This window comes from Thalassophryne amazonica, chromosome 17 (assembly GCF_902500255.1).
Source record: "Thalassophryne amazonica chromosome 17, fThaAma1.1, whole genome shotgun sequence".
Lineage (NCBI taxonomy): Eukaryota > Metazoa > Chordata > Actinopteri > Batrachoidiformes > Batrachoididae > Thalassophryne > Thalassophryne amazonica.
The window spans coordinates 20,156,646-20,176,649 of record NC_047119.1 but is presented as its reverse complement, the minus strand read 5'-3'; the positions used below and the strand labels follow the sequence as shown (position 1 = coordinate 20,176,649).

The 20,004-nt window shown below is 38.3% G+C and overlaps 1 protein-coding gene across 4 annotated transcripts in view; it reads left to right on the top strand.

Moving 5' to 3' along the window:
* ccbe1 (collagen and calcium binding EGF domains 1) overlaps window positions 1-19,612 on the top strand; it is a 112,106-nt gene extending 92,494 nt beyond the window's left edge. For 3 of the 4 annotated variants that reach the window (XM_034192741.1, XM_034192740.1, XM_034192742.1), the window contains 5 exons: window positions 1,705-1,813; window positions 4,054-4,193; window positions 10,043-10,078; window positions 14,035-14,070; window positions 19,342-19,612. In XM_034192741.1, the coding sequence (XP_034048632.1) occupies window positions 1,705-1,813; window positions 4,054-4,193; window positions 10,043-10,078; window positions 14,035-14,070; window positions 19,342-19,605 (585 nt within the window). In that variant the 3' untranslated portion in view covers window positions 19,606-19,612. Of the gene's footprint in view, window positions 1-1,704; window positions 1,814-4,053; window positions 4,194-10,042; window positions 10,079-14,034; window positions 14,121-19,341 lie in introns of all 4 variants that reach the window. The other variant, XM_034192743.1, reaches the window with a different exon arrangement.
* Window positions 19,613-20,004: the final 392 nt, after the last annotated feature.

Here is a 20,004-nt window from a genome sequence, read left to right as displayed (position 1 = left end):
AAATTTCAACTCTTTAGGTCTGTTTTTCAAGGTTTTAGCCATAAAACTAAGCCAAAGCTAAATTCATATAATAAAATGTTGCGGTTTATCGATTTGGCATTTTCACAGTTCACTTACGTTAGCAGCTTAGTAGTGATTGAAGCAAACATTTAGGGTAGATGTGCCAACCACTGTACGTTTTCTACATCTAAAACCAATTCCCTCCTGCATTGCCATAAGATCAAAGATAAGATATTCAACAATGATTTTGTAATATTCTGTTTATCTCTTCAACAAAATAATTTCTCTCACCGTACATATCAGTTACTAAAATAGAGCAAGCAGTGATTTCACTAGGATTAACTGCCAAAACAGGAATTTCTTGTCATTTTCAGGAAAAATGTCCAGTTGGATTAAATATAAGCTTTGGGTTTCTCAGTGATTTAAGATCAGAAATCTGCTTTCTCGCCACTGAAATCTGAGTAGGTGGTGAATTTTGTTGTATTTGTCCTTCACCATGGAAACCGTGTCAGTTTCTGACAGTGTCCTGTTAAAGCCAACAGAAACGACAATAAAAAAAAAATTTTCTTTGTTCTGCTGGTTTTAAATGTCTGTTTGTAGGATAATCTCCATCTAAAACACAGCTTTTTATACCTATTTATGTATCTATTTGAGAAAAAACAGAAGAATGTATTTTTTGTACATTATAATCTAATTTTTCAGTATTTGATCCCTAATAGTTGTTCAAGTGCTTCACCCAGATTCCGTGCCCCATTCTCCACGTATATCTTGAGATGCAGCATGAAGGGCATCTGGCGCCAAAAACTTGCACCAAATCAACATGCGGATGCACACCACATCCACCTTTGTGACCTCGAGCAAACACTGGAGCAGCCAAAAGAAATATGACAAAATAACGTGGCTAAGCAGTCCTTTGCTGTAACTCCTTGATTACTTTGACATATGTGTGTAAATTGGCTGACAATTTGTTTGACGCTCAGCAGTGTGTTCTGGATGTCGATAGTGTGCACTGCACCACATGCTGCTGCAGTTTAAGAAAAAATAATATCCATAATCACAGCCAAGCACCTTCTTTCTGTTACACAATTTGTCACCTGTGCCCAAAGTGACAAATTGTAGTGTTGCATAATAGTTATGTATTGCTGAGCAGGTGGGCACCTCCAACCCACAACAATGCATGTACATGCACGTGCTTGTTGGCAATTCTCATTTGCAAGCTGTTCAGCACAGAGTTATTTGAACTAATTCCTCAGAGTTCCAACTCTACATTATGTCATATAGAGATCAAAGACGTTTTTGTTCCCCCTTTCACATGGGAAGCAGGGAATTACACAGTCGTGCTGAATAATGCAGAAGGGTTACCCAGTACTGGCCCTCTCTGCGTCTGGCTTACAGCTTGTAGACCTGCTGCAGATGGATGACCAGCTTTCATCTTTTGCACAGGATATCAAAGGTGAACATAAATTTGCTTCAGTTTAGCCATCAAGTGTGTAATTTTCCTGTCCTGTTTGCCAGTGCAGACCATACGATATATATAAAAAGAATGTTAACTGAATTTGTGTTAAATTAATTTAGGGTTGTGCAGGCAGCACTTTGAATACCAGATATGATCTGAAACATGATCTGAAACTGATACCTCATTCTTTGAGTATGAATATTTGTCAACCAGTTTTCTTCTTCTTCTTTAATAACTGCTTGTTGAAGATGGCCCTGCTGTCCAACAGCGCTGATGTAGCTGAGCAGAAAACCAATGAGAAAATCTTGACGTCACCTGTGTTCGTACCGGGTCCTCCAGGCCTTCCTGGCCCTCCAGGTAATAAAAAACCAGTGGCAGCACCAGGAAATTTTTGTTGGGGGGGCTGTGGTAAAAGTCATCGAAATGAACAATATATAGTAAATTGCTTTATAAATACCAAGGTATGTGTTTTAGTCACCCAAGCTCCTCTAAAATGTGGTATCAATGCACACACACATCACTTAGAATGATTGCCGAACAACGATATACAGCTTCTGTATATTCTGTGTTAGTGCGTGGCTGCGGCCGACGTGTCTGATGAATTCCTGCTCAAAACGTAGTTCCCAGATAATTGTGATATATTCCTGTGAGATAATAAGTATATCTCATCTAAATCAATTGTAAAATTTACTAGTAATAAAATTATAAAGATAAGTGAAGTTTTAAGAGTGGCCGTAATAAATATTTAGGAAACTTAAATTTTTGGAGTATGGAGTTAAATTTGTCTCATTAATACTTCCAAATGCACAGAGGGTGATTTCCAAATATCCTTTGATTTGTACACGTGCTCTGTGATCCACAAACAAGTTTCTGATTTGTCACTTGTGTGTGGGTTTTTACAAATAAATGTTTATTTGCAAAACTGAAAATTCTGTTTGTGAAGGGTGATTCAGCATTGGTGGATCACCAAACACACACATTCATCACTTTGCTCAGTTACACAATATTGAGACATTCTCAGCGCAAAACTGCAGTTGAGATCCATAAATATGTCACTCGCTATTCACATTATTGCCAGAATTATTGGGGGGCTGAAGAGGAGCTTGGCTCATTATTGGGGGGGCCTTAAGCCCCCCCAAGCCCCCCCTTGGCGCTGCCACTGTAAGAAACACTAGCAAAAACAAAGTTTCTAGATGTTTGTTATCTGGGAATGTGAATTGAAAAGCAAACGAGTGCTCAAGAATGAAATGTCTCCATCAGTATCTGTTTTGATATCAGACATTTTTAGTTTTTGATCACTTATCATTGATCAGCACTGATCCAGGTCAGTACTGTGACTTGAATAAATGGAAAACGTTTTTATTTTGGTACAAAAAGGAGATTTTTTTTCAGGACAACTCCGGACGTGTAGTGAGTACTTTGTATGGCAGCACCCTGACATCGGGTTGAATGTGAGGCATTACTGTAAAGCGCTTTGAGCATCTGATGCAGATGGAAAAGCGTGATATAAATGCAGTCCATTTATTCATTTAAAATTGATATCTCAGTTAACCTAAGTAACCAAAAGGGTTCACAATGAATGCATTAATGCATAAAGGTGGCGGAGTGTGAGTGGCTCAGTGTGTGTGTGTCCAAACCACCAGCTAACAGGCTAGCCTCAGTTCGGGTGTTTATTAAATCATATTTTTGAGGACTGTGCGGTGGTTCTCCTAATGTTTGCTTTCGTGTGGACATTAAAAGTTATGAGCCGCTTATTTCTTATTTCTCTGTAATCGTGCATTAACGGGACCCAACAGATCAGGCTACAGACAGCTGCTGAAAGTGCTAACACTGTTAGCATTCAACAATACATAAGATAAGAATTTCACTCAATGTGAATATTGCCGCAGAGACGTCTTAGATGATCCGTTAGCACATTTCTCCACGCAACAAGCCATATTTTTCCAGGCATTTGTAATAAAATCCTCCACAACAGCGGGTGGCTCCACATCGAGCGGACTCTGACTTACGATCAAAAGATACTAGAAGTGATAGAGACGCTTGGCTCAGCCACTGTCACTTGCCATCTTGAAAAAGATCGGTTCCATCAGGACAAAACTGTCTACTCTCAACAACTTTGGATTATTCTGTCTTGACTCTTCCCTTTAAGAGGACAAGTGGGCCCAAACCACCATAGCAAGATCAACAAGAGCCACCAAGTTCCTGAAATTTCCAACTAGGTTTCATAAATCTCATGTAAATAAAAATCCTATTTTACATGTGCCTGTCTGAACTAGCCTAGACATCCAACTGTGCCAACATTCCTATTTTAGCTAATATATAAAAGAATAACTGCAAAACTACCATGTAGAAAGATGTCAATACTCTGGGGACACTGGTCCTCATCAGTAACTATCAGGATCCAACATTTCAAAGCTGAATATGCAGCAGTTTTTTATGGAGATACTGATGGATCTTTTAGAGACTCATTCAAGGACTCCTAATCAAGTAACAAAGAGCCTGACAGTAGATCAGACAGACAAATGGCAATGAACATATAACATCCTGGAGGAGGTAAAACGACATCTTACATACAGTATAATTGTGGTTTGTTTTAGGAGATCCAGGACCAGCAGGCCCTCCAGGACACGCGGGACTTTTGGGACTGCCTGGCCCTCCTGGACCCAGAGGTTTGATGGGACCCATTGGACCCACACCTGACTTGTCCCACATCAAACGTGGCCCTCGAGGACCCATGGTCAGTTGATAGATTTTTACTTTTTTTCCCACAACTGTGTTAATCATTTGCTCGTCGAAACTGCAGCTCGACTGTGTTCACTCCAGATAATAAATATGCCATTATGCAACATTTTATGTAGTATTTAATGTCTCATATTCCTCATATTTCACAGCGCAGGCTTTTCAAGCATTAATATAAATGGGGGCGTCTGACACGTTTGAGCTTTTTATGAGGTTTGGGCTTTTGTGCCAAAATGATCCAGATAATTTAGTAAAGCCGTCTAGTGAGAGGCCACAGGAGGGCCGTGATTGATTGGTCTTTGTGAAGGCAGATTAGCTGGAATGCGACCAAGTTTCCTTTGAATTACATCTTGCAAAATTTCAGAAAGCCATCAATAATCATTGTACGCACATTCCAATGAGGTGAAAATTATGCAAATAAGACAACACAATAATGGCAAGGATAAGTGAGGGATAAAGTAATGAACCTCTCTGACTGTTTTCTTTGGCTTACTATGGGTTTTTTTTTTTTTCCAGTCTCGTTGCCTGTCACCATGCACTGTGCTGAATGTGCAGGATGTGGACATATTTCTAGAGTTTTTTTATGATGTTGTATTTAGATAGGCTGGTTATTGATAAATCAGATTAACATCTCATCATAAAACGAGCTGCATGATGCCAAACCAGGAGGTTTTCAACAGTGTTTGCAGATATTGTTTGATTTGGCTATGTGCGCTTTAATTCTCAGGTCTTTATGTTTGCTGTGTGCCCTGTTTTATCACACATGTTGGTGAGGTCAGTGCTCTCCATCCATATAATCCTGACTGGATTCTAATCTAGTTATATCAACTGGACCTACAAAACGTGGTTGATAAAGCAAATTGTTACTTTTTTTATTGCATATGATTTTTGCCACTTAATCAAGTTTGGTGGGACAGATTATATCATTTAATTTTTAAAGTGACATCTAGATGAAATAATTAGTTGATTCTAAAGAAATCATTGATTTATTTATTTAACTCACTGATCAAGAAACAAATTTGGCTTGTCCTAGCTTCTCAGGTATCAATATTCAGTTTTTCTGTTTTATTTGAGGTGTATGTTATGTACAGACTGGTGGAAACTACTTCAAAGCCTCTTCAAATTCTGGTTTAATCAGCACTAACCCATGGTAAAATGATTACGTCCGTATAGGTCCTGACAGCCCAGTCTCACATTTTGTCTTTTTTCATGATACGTCACAAAATGCATCACATTTTTGCCACTATGTTCAATCCTAACCATAACTCCAATGCCCCCCCCCCCCCCCCCCGTGTCACCTCATATGGTCACGAAAATGTAACATTTCATGACATATCACATATGTCACCTACCGAAAAGTTGGCCTATGGGAATGCTCTAAGATTTTGGTGTTGTGGGATAATGTAGTTAAATGTTTATCACGGATGGTTAAGTGTAACATACCTTTGACGTCAACAGTTTGTGTACTTGGAATATTCCCCAAGAACTTCATCAAAACAAAAAAGCAATCAAAGATGATTGAGTTCGGACTTCTCCATGCAAGGAAGGTAATTGCACTATATTGGAAAAATGTACAACCACCATCAATGGCAATGTGGAAAAAGGAGTTGATGACTTGTCTTGGACTGGAGAGATTGACCTACATTGTTAAAGGTAAACAGGAAGAGTTTGCTCGGATTTGAGAATCATTTATGTCATTCTTGACAAATGAAACAGAAAACATTGACTGAACAATAGGTTATAAAATGATCCTGCCTTTTATATTTTGATTTAATTTTATTTAGTCTTTGTTTATTTTATTTTTGCTCCATTTTGTCTTATTCTTGTATTTATTTATTTTTATTTTTGATGTCTGTTTGGTTTTATTATCTTTCTTTACCTGTGTGAATGAATGACTGACTGTTTCGAGGGGATAAAAATGAAAATGTTTGTGCATTTAATATAATGTTTTATATGCAATTGAAACTTCGATAAAAATATTGTTAACAAATATATATATAATCACTTTTTAAATAAAATATAATTTTTTATGTTCAAATGTGAATTATATTTGTTTAATGTGAATTTTATATTCTTTAAAAACTAATTAGTAATGCTTTGAAGCAACTAAAATGTTCATACAATGAGTATTTCTAAGCAGTTAAATCGAACACTGTAAAAAATCCAGCTTGGGCTTTGAAGGAATTGACCATATATTTTAGCAGAAATGCATTAATGTGTATTAACTATATATTCTTGGGTAACAGGCTAGAGTGTGCATCTTCTTTTTTTTTTTTTTTTACAGTCAAATAGAAAAAATTCTAGTTTATCTGTTTATTGACTGAACATTATCAGTGAATGTCAGTTAGTTATTATGACAGCTAATACAAGTGACAAAGTGACAAAGTTTTTTATTCGGCACACAAAATATTCAAATAGAAAAAAATGAACAATTCCACAAACACAGACAAAACTAGTGAGTCCGAAAGGGTGTGGGCTGAAGCAAAGCTTATTAGCGCCCACCCCTGCTAGTACAAGTCCAACAATTCTAATCAGTCATATTTACATAAATACAAATTCACTACTACATGTCGACACACAGACATAACCATCAATATACTATTCACTTATAATTATATTTATATAGTACCAGATCACAAGAAAGTCGAATCAAGGCACTTTACGCCAGTAAGGACTAACCTTACCAACCCCCAGAGCGAGCACTAGGCAACTGTGGTGAGGAAAAACTCCCTATAAGGAAGAAACCTCAAGCAGACCAGGCTTTTGGGGGTGACCCTCTGCTTGGGCTGTGCCATATATACCTATATACATACGTATATACTTTACAAACATAAATATATACATACATATACACAGTCACTTATATACATATACATATACACCTACCCTTATCTATATATCTACATACGCATATACATACCCACACATTCAAATATACAATAAGTCCCACTTATAAATTGAACATTCCATATAAATCAAATTATATTTGCTTCTTTATGATACTTAGACATGATGTTCTTTTTGAGTAGTTTCTTAAATCTTACTAAGGTACTACTCATTCTAAGCTCTGTTGAACATTTGTTCCATTTCCTCACCCCAACCACAGACACACAAAAACCCTTTACATTTGTTCTTACTGGTGGTTTCATAAAAATTGCACAACCTCTTAAACTATATCTGGATTCCCTCAATCGGAACAGACTCTGGACATGTCTCGGTAAGGCTTGGTTTTTCGCTCGAAATAAAGTTTGAATTGTAATGTAATCGACCAAATCTATGAATTTTTATAAATTTAAAGACACAAATAGAGAATGAGTTGGTTCACGATATTGTTTATTGCAGATGATTCGTATGGCTCGTTTTTGCAAAAGGAATATTGGATTGGTATTTGATTTGTGTTTCCCCATGACTCAACACAATATGTCATATATGGTACCATCAGAGAATGATATAAAGTAAGTAACCCTTCTTGCGGCAGTAGGTCTTTGGCTTTATACAAAATGGCTATAATTTTTGACAATTTTGATTTCACATGATTTATATGTGGTTTCCAGCTAAGTTTATTATCAATTATAACACCTAAAAATTTATTCTCTGATACTAACTCAATTTCCTTATTGTTTATAGTTAAATTTTTACATTTGGGTACACTTTATAGAAAACATTTCCCTCATAAATATCACAACTTAGTAAGTGACACACTCAATACGTAATTAATAAATATAAATGCCTCAAACCATTGATATGCTTGTGTATTAAAATAATATAACTGTCCATTTGGTTTTTAATTGAACATTATCATTAGCTCAAAATTCAAATTTAATATTCTCTATTGTGCCAACTCACAACACAATACAAAAAAACAGAGAAAAAATGGAATAAACACAATAAAACACAATAAATGGAATGGAAACACAATAAAAAGACAAAACATAAAAGAGCACAAGAATAAAAACACATAATAACACAGTAAAACTAATGATAAAACAAGGAAAATAAATAGATTTTCAGTCTCGATTTAAAAGTCTCCACATTATCCAACTGCCTTATATGTGCCGGGAGATCTTTCAGAATTACAGTCAAAAGGCCTATGGATTGTTACATGTAGAGCTAATATATGTTATAGAAAAAAAAATCACACTCACAACACAATACAAAAAACAGAGAAAAAATGGAATAAGCACAATAAATGGAATGGAAACACAATAAAAAGACAAAACATAAAAGAGCACAAGAACAAAAACACACAATAACACAATAAATCTAATGATAAAACAAGGAAAACAAATAGGTTTTAGCCTCGATTTAAAAGTCCCCACGTTATGTGCTGGGAGATCATTCATAGTTACAGTCAAAAAGGCCTATGGATTGTTACATGTAGAGCTAATATATGTTATAGAAAAAAAATCACACTCACAACATTACCTGTACACCTATATAGTAGTAAAGTAAGTCCCTTCGGCTGCTCCCTTGTTTGCACTCGGGGTCGCCACAGCAAACCCAAGGTGGATCTGCATGTTGAATTGGCACAGGTTTTACACCGAATGCCCTTCCTGACGCAACTCCACATTACATGGAGAAATGTGGCAGGGGTGGGATTTGAACCCAGAACCTTCTGAACTGAAACCAAGCGCATTGACCACTTGGCCACCACCCCTGCTCACCTATATAATTGTTATTATTTATATTATCATTACTATTATCATCATTATCATCCCTGGTGGTTAGCGGGGCTGTGGGAGGGAAAGCTGTGAGTCTCGACGGAGGGTGAAAATCGGCCGATTTATAAACGACGACGGTGCACTGTGATTGGACACAAAATGTGGATTTCCCCTAACGTGTTCTTGGTGGAATGTAAAACATAAGACCACGAATCGTGAACATGTGTATGAATATGTGCGAAACGTAAGACAGATCATGAAGAAATTCACGATTTGCGAGATATTTGTCAGTATTCACATTGTGCAATTCACTGTTTGTGGATAATTCACGATTTGCAGCAGATTCACGTTTCGGGGGCCACCAGCTGGCATGTGATCAAAGTTCATGCTACATACGTATGTTGGAAACTTGGAGCTCCAAATGTACAACTTACAACTCAAAAAAAAATACATCTAATAAAACTATTTAAGAAAACCATTAGTCTCTCCACTGACTCACTTTGACAAACTAAATAAAATGTTGTTACTGTTAACTTTCGTATTTACAACGAGCACAACAGATTTGATTTTTTTGTGTCAAGCAGGTATCCAGCAAACGTTTGTAAGATATAACTGTAGTACCTGTAGTTGTTATTTGTGTCTGTCACTTTTTTCCATTTTACATCTTTTTTTTGTTTTGTTTTGTTTTTGGTTGGGGGGCACTTTCAGTCCAAATTGAAGGTCTCTTGCATGTCTTCCTCTCCATGATTCTGACATGTGCAGATGGCAGCGAGCTTTTGGTGCAATTCACTGACTTTCCTTTGGCAACCTTTGACTTTTAAACAGCATGTTGGGAAAATGTGTTTTGGCATCTTGTGGCATTTTTTGATCCATGTATCTCAAAACTCAAACTTTTTCCAGAAAAAAAAGCAAATTTTGATGATTATTATGAATCCTGTATTTGAATACTGTCAGGAAAAAGTTATAATAGTGAGTCTTGTTGTTAAAATATATTGTTAGATTTCTGGATGAATGCTTGTAGTTCTGTTTATCATGTTTTAGGTTTTCAGTGAATACAGATAACTACATGCTCCTTCATGTCTTACAGTCTGATTTGGAAATGTTATTCGGAAACTTGAAGGAAACTGACAAGATGAAACCAAACCATGTACTGATGTGAAACCCAATTTGTTTTCCAATTTAACAGGGCTCTCCTGGAGCTCCGGGAAAAGATGGCTTGAAGGTGAGGTCAGACACTACTTTGTCCCATCTGTGTTTTTATATAAGAAACGTCTCTTTCAAATGCACAACACCGAACACCTTTTAGCCTTTTGCACTAGCAGTGTTTAAGCAGATTCGCCCTCAGGCAGCAGCAGGAGTGCAGTTGCTTTGAACATCATTGATCTTGGCAGCAGAAATTGATTCTTGACTCATTGAAGATGTCGTCTTGAGAAGGAAAGAAACCAGAGATGTCGTGTAAGGTTGGGATGGAATTACTGCACAAACATGTTTCAGCAGCCAGGATGTGTCTGTTAAAACATCATTCTGCAGTCAACAAAAGTTTTTTTTTTTTTTTTTTTTAAATATGTTGTTTATCAGCAGAAAAAAGTTCTTAATGGGGACCAAACTCATTTCATTTTTTTTAATTCATTGTGATTTGGGGATACCATGATGTATGATTCTGTGTGGCCTTGACATTTGTTCAATTCTATCCAAAACTGACCTACTTCATTCTTGACTCACACTCACCTCCTCCACCATGTTTGATCCATTCAGTGCAGCAGATAAGAGAATATTTACAGAGGAATAGTTCAAACGGTGATGCAAGCACCGAATTTCGCAAAAATGGACCTTAGACATTACCCTTTTGAAAAGGCAGGGTGTTCACTTGAATTTTCAATAGGCAGCCAGGTAGGGGGTCAATTGAAGAATTGCACAGGGGTCAAAATAAAAAGATGACCCAATCATATTGAAAACTATACCACATTATTTTTGTGATCACAGAGATTCCAAAAAGGTATACTTTGGTCCATCTGTGACTGAATGTTATGGGGTAAAAACAGCAAAAATGGGTAGAAAGATCCATTTCTGTTTGTACAGGGGTCAAACATTTGCTTCAATTTTGGTAAGAAGTGGTGCAAATTATTGGTTAGCTAATCAGATTAATAAATGGAATAGTTTTGTCTCTGTTGAGTGCTTGGTCTGCAAAGTAAAGGTTAAGGGCCTCTTCACACATAGTACGAATGTGGTCGAATTGCGTATGAAGCAGGACTCGTATGCAATGCGTGTAAAATCATAGCTGCCTCGTACACCTGTTGCTACAGCTATTTGCACACACCAGCAGCTGAAAGACAGAATGTGTGCTATGAGAGCCCATCGAACCCTCTTGCGGCAGTTGTCGGCCAAATTCCAGGTCACACACACGAGCATCTAACACCGCTCGCATGGCACTTACAAAATATGTGGCCATTCGCACACTTAGCACAAAAACAGTCAACAGACGCTCACTTTTGTGCTGGATGTTAAATTTGTCTAAGTGCCACCACGACTATGAAGTTGCCAAGTACACTTATGCCGTGCCAGAGTGTCGGCTCCTCCCACAACAGGTGTGCATGGGTCCCCCTCCCCCCCACTCCCCCAACACATGGCGTGCGTGTGGTTTGCTCCCCCTGCAGGTGAGGCACCTCTCATCTGATTACAGAGTGACACCTTGGTCTGTGCGCTGAATGGACAGGGGGCATGGCTGGCTGCCAACAGCTGTTGACACCTCTGGTCCTGGACGTCACAGCTGCAGAACACGGACAGGACCTTGCTGTCCACCGTGACGCACGTGTGTGTGTCTGCTGTCCTCACGTGGAAATACATAAAAACATATATCGCTTTTGCGACGGGCTGGAGAGCGTGCACATTGACAAGCTGTCCCAGCTGAAACAGACCATCAGTTCACGTGGACACGCAGAATGTCACATCTGTCAGACAGGACACGCATGTCAGGCCAGACATGCGGGCAGGCCGTAATAAATGCCGTTCGGTCAGTTATCATGGCACTTTTTTCTCTTTTTTAAAAAATATGGTTATCTTCTTGTTGATTTTAGCCATTTCACTCTCCTGTTATGAGACAGTGATTATAGCACAGTGGTAGTTGTCATCTGGCAATCAGAGCTTTTATAAATTGCAGGTTCAAATCTCGTGGGTGGCATGTATTTTATTATTTTTTTTACCTCAGGTGCACGATGTGGTTACACATACTCTAGCTCCTCACACTGTGTTCCCACTGCAATGGTTTCGTGCACGCTCATGCACGACACCATTGCGTGCACGATACTGTCGCAGTGGGATTGTGCATGCCTGCCCATTGGCTCGATGTTTTCGTGGTTCACTCATGCAAGCTGTTCCGCCGTGATTTGCCCTGATTTGTTCTTATTTGTACTATGTGTAAAGGCCCAAACAAGTGACTTACATAAAAAATTTCAACCTTTTTTGCACCAAGTTGTAAATATGATTTATTTTGCTGTAAAGTTGGACATTTTAACATGGGGCTCTATACGTTTGACTTGCTTTTGGTGCCAGCCTTGTGGGGCCATTCAGGGAGCTGCAGGGTTTGCATTCAATATATATATGTGTGTGTGTGTGTGTGTGTGTGTGTGTGTGTGTGTGTGTGTTTCCTTAATCAGTTGGTAAAGGGTTATTTTGTTTTTTTGTGTGTGGTTTTATTTTTTGTTGTTGTTGTTGTTTTTTGCTTTGTTACATTTGGATCTACAGTCACACAGTGTCATAATGCAATAGACTAGTTATTATTTTCAGGAAGAAAGGGGAAAATAAAGTAAAATGAGCTGTTTTAAAGGTGCAATGGCCTTATTTTGGGCAGTGGCCAGAAAATAAAAGCCAACGTTGTGTCTCTGATTGTAATCCTCACTTGACCTGTGGGTTTTTTGACAGGAAGTTGAGCAGCTTTCTAATCTAGCCGGATGTCAGAATCAGTTTGTGTTGATTGCATCCAGTTGAAGACGTTTTGACAGCTGATATACAGCAGACTTTGACGTGAAAGTGTTATTAGTCTGGAAAGACTCTAGTTTCACGGTAAAGAAAAATGAAAATGAAAATGAAAAAATAAACTTGCTTAGAAAAGCTGCCTTGCATCCTGTTGCTACACTCAAATTAACTGTTGTCTCAACGAGAAAAAGTGATGTAACAATTTGCATCGATTTTTAAAAAAAAGTTATTTCAGCTTAACTAAAGTTATTTCAACTTAACGAGAGACGTCTTGTGGCATCAACTTAGTTGAAAGTTGAAATAACATCTAAAATCTATGCAAATTGTTACATCAGTTTTTATCATTGAGACAGCAGTTCCTTTCATTGCCGCAGTGGAAGCTGTTTTATTTAATTGTTTTTGAAATGTGATCTGTTCTGTTTCCTCAATAACGACCACTCACTCTCGCCACGCCGACGGTTGATATGAAAGATGAAATGGATGATCTTGTCCTTTCTCTTGGACCTCGTTTCACTGCGTTTGTTTAGCTTCGGGATCACGTATGGAACGACTTACGTACATCTGCCCTAATGACGCACTGCGTTGTTGTTCTGTCAGTACAGCTGTGATGTTTGTGTGGATAGATTGGACGGTGATGGTAATCTGTCTCTCTGAGTAACAAATCCAAACCATCTGCCCAAACACTCACAGCCTCAGTGTGACCTGGAGCCGGCTAACAACCATAGTAGTTGGGTCATTATGTGTACGTGCGCTACTGTAGTGCAGAAAGTTGCGCTACGGTAGCTTGGTAATCTAAGTTACTTTAACAGTTAGAGTTGTTTGGGTGCTGAGATGTCAGAAAGATGAAAATCAGCCCAAAGTGGCACTTAGAAATTAATGTTTTGTCACAAATAATTGATTAAAACCAAAAACAAAAAAGAAAAGAAAATAGAAAATCAGTATATGAACATGCATATTTTAAGAAGTCATAATATAGAAGTCATAGAAGTCATAAACGTTTGGTATTTTTGCTTGATGTAAATGATTAAATGATTAATCAAGATGATTGTAATCGACTTAGACGTATGATCCTCTTGATCTGGTTTCTTTCTTGTCCTTGTGCTCCTGTGAAAAGATTCCCCAATGAGATTATTATGAATTCCCCTCATGATTATTATTTTCTCAGTTGTAATTCATCTAAGCTTAATATTTGTTTTGTTTTGGCAGGGAGAGAGAGGAGCTCCTGGGCTGGCCGGACCACCAGTAAGACTGATGATCTATATCACTTGTATTTTATTACAACAGCAATAACAGTGAGTAAAAAGCGTGGATATGGAAAACATCAGTAAACCATATTTTTAATGCTATACAGCCAGTATTTCCCACAACACTAATGGAGATAAAGTCCCCAGATGAGACGTAGAGGCTGATGCGGTCTTCTTATAGACAGTCCACTGGCCAGCTGGGTTCCCGTCTGTTCTCCTGCGGCGGCTTTGAAAGCTGAGAGCGTGATGTGGTCGTGTTCAACATGACTTCAATACCGCATGTTTTCAAGCAGCACCGTGAACATGAAACCTTCCAGTTCACTCTTTGTATTGATAAAAGCATTAGGATGAATGGCTGTGGTAAAATCATAACACTGAAATACTAATTTAATGCAAAACAGGTGAAATGAAATAGGGGCACTCTATCAAGTACAATGTCTGCCACCTAGATTTTGACGTTCAAGGTCATTCAGGCTCAAATCTGACCGTATGTTGTGAAAGCCCACATATGACTTCCAACTCGAGTCTTCCTGGTAATAGTAACTATGGGACTATCTATAAATAATCAAACTTTAAACAACCTCGATTGGGACCGACAAGATTATTCAAGGACAAATCTGATGGTATATTTTGAAAATGCATTTACAGTAGTGTTCAGAATAATAGTAGTGCTATGTGACTAAAAAGATTAATCCAGGTTTTGAGTATATTTCTTATTGTTACATGGGAAACAAGGTACCAGTAGATTCAGTAGATTCTCACAAATCCAACAAGACAAAGCATTCATGATACGAGGTCTGTGAGAAAAGAAACGGACCTTTTTATTTTTTTCAAAAACTATATGGATTTGAATAACGTGCGATTGCATCAGCCAAGCTTGAACCCTCGTGCGCATTCGTGAGTTTTTTCATGCCTGTCGGTTGCGTCATTCGCCTGTGGGCAGGCTTTGAGTGAGCACTGGTCCACCCCTCCAGTCGGAATTCCTTTGTCTGAAAACTTGCTGAGAGACTGGCGCTTTGCTTTATCAAAATTTTTTCAGAAACTGTGAGGCAGATCCGAGTGGACACCATTCGAGAAATTCAGATGGTTTTCGGTGAAAATTTTAAGGGCTGATGAGAGATTGAGTGCCCACGGAGCCGGACGGCACGCCGCGCCACGAGCCGCCGTCGTCAGCCTGTTTTGAGCTGAAAATTTCCAAATTTAAGCCTCTGTTGACCCAGGACATCATGAGAGAACAGAGAAGTTTCAGAAGAGGTCGGGATCAGCAGTTTATCCGGACATTCTACTGTTAAAGCAGATTTTGTAATGAAAGACGTGCTGATGGATTCGCGCGCGCCATATGAAAACGCCTCCGTGTTGATAACCATTCATAAGATTTAGACGGCTTTCGATGGCTTTCAGTCGAGTGAGTATCCGAGAAATTGTTTAACAGCTGGGCATGTTCAAACTTGTCCTGGAAGGCTTCCAACAGAGGTGTCTGAAAAACTTTTGATAAAGCAAAGCGCCAGTCTCTCAGCAAGTTTTCAGACAAAGGAATTCCGACGGGAGGGGTGGACCAGTGCTCACTCAAAGCCTGCCCACAGGCGAATGACGCAACCGACAGGTGTGAAAAAACTCACGCATGCGCACGAGGGTTCAAGCTTGGCTGATGTAATCGCACGTGATTCAAAGCCATATAGTTTTTGAAAAAAATAAAAAGGTCCGTTTCTTTTCTCACAGACCTCGTATGCACACTCTTAAGGCTATGAAACTGGGCTATTAGTAAAAAAAAAAAGTAGAAAAGGGGGTGTTCACAATAACAGTAGTGTGGCATTCAGTCAGTGAGTTTGTCAATTTTGTGGAACAAACAGGTGTGAATCAGGTGTCCTGTTTTTAAGGATGAAGCTAGCACCTGTTGAACATCCTTTTCTCTTTGAAAGCCTGAGGAAAATGGGACGTTCAAGACATTGATCAGAAGAACAGCGTAGTTTGATTAAAAAGTTGATTGGAGAGGGGAAAACTTATACGCAGGTGCAAAAAATTATAGGCTGTTCATCTACAATGATCTCCAATGCTTTAAAATGGACAAAAAAGTGGAAGAAAATGGAAAACAACCATCAAAATGGATAGAAGAATAACCAGAATGGCAAAGGTTCACCCATTGATCAGCTCCAGGATGATCAAAGACAGTCTGGAGTTACCTGTAAGTGCTGTGACAGTTAGAAGATGCCTGTGTGAAGCTAATTTATTTGCAAGAATCCCCCGCAAAGTCCCTCTGTTAAATAAAAGACATGCGCAGAAGAGGTTACAATTTGCCAAAGAACACATCAACTGGCCTAAAGAGAAATGGAGGAATATTTTGTGGACTGATGAGAGTAAAATTGTTCTTTTTGAGTCCAAGGGTCGCAGACAGTTTTTGAGATGATGCCCAAACTCTGAATTCAAGCCACAGTTCACAGTGAAGACAGTGAAGCATGGTGGTGCAAGCATCATGATATGGGCATGTTTCTCCTACTATGGTGTTGGACCTATATAATCGCATACCAGGTATCATGGATCAGTTTGGATATGTGAAAATACTTGAAGAGGTCATGTTGCCTTATGCTGAAGAGGACATGCCCTTGAAATGGGTGTTTCAACAAGACAATGACCCCAAGCACACTAGTAAACCAGCAAAATCTTGGTTCCAAACTAACAAAATTAATGCCTCGCAGATGTGAAGCAATCATGAAAAACTGTGGTTATACAACTAAATACTAGTTTAGTGATTCACAGGATTGCTAAAAAAGCAGTTTGAACATAATAGTTTTGAGTTTGTAGCATCAACAGCAGATGCTACTACAACCCCTGGCAAAAATTATGGAATCACCGGCCTCGGAGGATGTTCATTCAGTTGTTTAATTTTGAAGAAAAAAAGCAGATCACAGACATGACACAAAAGTCATTCAAATGGCAACTTTCTGGATTTAAGAAACACTATAAGAAATCAGGAAAAAAAATTGTGGCAGTCAGTAACGGTTACTTTTTTAGACCAAACAGAGGGAAAGAAATATGGAATCACTCAATTCTGAGGAAAAATTATGGAATCATGAAAAACAAAAGAACGCTCCAACACATCACTAGTATTTTGTTGCACCACCTCTGGCTTTTATAACAGCTTGCAGTCTCTGAGGCATGGACTTAATGAGTGACAAGCAGTACTCTTCATCGATCTGGCTCCAACTTTCTCTGATTGCTGTTGCCAGATCAGCTTTGCAGGTTGGAGCCTTGTCATGGACTATTTTCTTCAACTTCCACCAAAGATTTTCAATTGGATTAAGATCCGGACTATTTGCAGGCCATGGCATTGACCCTATGTGTCTTTTTGCAAGGAATGTTTTGCAAGGAATGTTTTCACAGTTTTTGCTCTATGGCAAGATGCATTATCATCTTGAAAAATGATTTCATCATCCCCATCCTTTCAATTGATGGGATAAGAAAAGTGTCCAAAATATCAACGTAAACTTGTGCATTTATTGATGATGTAATGACAGCCATCTCCCAAGTGCCTTTACCTGACATGCAGCCCCATATCATCAATGACTGTGGAAATTTACATGTTCTCTTCAGGCAGTCATCTTTATAAATCTCATTGGAAAGGCACCAAACAAAAGTTCCAGCATCATCACCTTGCCCAATGCAGATTCGAGATTCATCACTGAATATGACTTTCATCCAGTCATCCACAGTCCACGATTGCTTTTCCTTAGCCCATTGTAACCTTGTTTTTTTCTGTTTAGGTGTTAATGATGGCTTTTGTTTAGCTTTTCTGTATGTAAATCCCATTTCCTTTAGGCGGTTTCTTACAGTTTGGTCACACACATTGACTCCAGTTTCCTCCCATTCGTTCCTCATTTTTGTTTTGTTGTGCATTTTCGATTTTTGAGACATATTGCTGTAAGTTTTCTGTCTTGACGCTTTGATGTCTTCCTTGGTCTACCAGTATGTTTGCCTTTAACAACCTTCATCTTTTGCAACATTGCATGATGATTTACCCTCTTTTAAGAGTTTGATAATCCTCTCCTTTGTTTCAATTGACATCTCTCGTGTTGGAGCCATGATTCATGTCAGTCCACTTGGTGCAACAGCTCTCCAAGGTGTGATCACTCCTTTTTAGATGCAGACTAACTAGCAGATCTGATTTGATGCAGGTGTTAGTTTTGGGAATGAAAATTTACAGGGTGATTCCATAATTTTTTCCTCAGAATTGAGTGAGTCCATATTTTTTTCCCTCTGCTTGGTCTAAAAAACTAACCATTACTGACTGCCACAATTTTTTTTTCCTGATTTCTTATAGTGTTTCTTAAAGCCAGAAAGTTGCCATTTGAAATGACTTTAGTTTTGTGTCATGTCTGTGATCTGCTTTTTTTCTACAAAATTAAACACATGAATGAACATCCTCCAAGGCCGGTGATTCCATAATTTTTGCCAGGGGTTGTATTATTGTGAACACCCCCTTTTCTACTTTTTTTTACTAATAGCCCAATTTCATAGCCTTAAGAGTGTGCATATCATGAATGCTTGGTCTTGTTGGATTTGTGAGAATCTACTGAATCTACTGGTACCTTGTTTCCCATGTGACAATAAGAAATATACTCAAAACCTGGATTAATCTTTTTAGTCACATAGCACTACTATTATTCTGAACACTACTGTATAATTTCCTAGCCATCCAATCACAAGCACGGGCCAGTTTAGCATCATTTAGCCACTAAAACTGACCACAGCTTGGAAGACACAGATTGTGAACTTCAAGGTCACATGAGGTCAAATGCTGCCATTGCACTGCACATATTGAAAGTGTACTTATGAGTCATGTCTAATAGTATCTATGACCCTATCTGGCTCTGTTTAGCAATCATAAGCAATCAAAGTGACCTTGCATTTGACATTCAGAAGTAAAAATTACTCTAACCCTTTCAATATTATGTAATTATATTATTATATATATATAAATTTGCAAAAATAAATAAAACTTTTTTCACATTGTCATAATTGGGTATTGTGTGGAGAATTTTAGGGAAAAAATAATTTCATCCATTTTGGAATAAAGCTGCAACATAACAAAATGTGGAAAAAAATGAAGCGCTGTGAATACTTTCCGGATGCACGGTACATGGTGTGAGGAGCTCTGACAACGAATTTATAATTGTTGCCTTGTGCTTTAACAAATAATTGTTCAAATCATACAAAAATATTTCATTGATTGTGTATGCATGTGTGTGATATGTGCTTGTTTCTTGGTCTTTAGGGCCATCCCGGCTCCTTTGATTTCCTGCTTCTTCTGATGGCAGACATACGTAATGACATCGCTGACCTGCAAAGTAAGGTGTATGGTAGACCGCTTCACTCTCCGGGTGAGGACATTTCTGTGGTCCCCGACAACTGGAGAGACAGCCAGGACATTTTGGACATGGGCTCAGGTGAGGACTACAAAGAACGTCAAACTCGAACAGGGAGGAACCGAAAGAAGAAACCAGCAAAATTCAGAAACGTTTCTGATTGGAAAGTGTGAGAGTTGATTGTAATGTTTAAATTTTTAAACAGAAAATACTGTATGCTTTCCAATGACAGATGTTTATTTTTGTATGATCTGCAATGACCCCCCCCCCCCCCCCCAAAAAAAAAATTAATAAATAAATGACTGTATTTTCTGGAGTATCTCACACCTGTCAGCTCTATCAGCTCTTTAATTTGGGATTTTTGTGCATTGTTGTAATGTGCTTTTTATTATTGCCATTTATTCTTTCATGATTGCCGTTTATTTTGTTTTTTGCTGGAATTCCTGAGAAAGCCCTCTACAAAAACTTATTATAATGATTATTATTAATAGGGAACATGTGGTTTTGTGTGTGTATATATATATATATATATATATATATATATAATAAACATGTCCCACTGGACCTGCCAA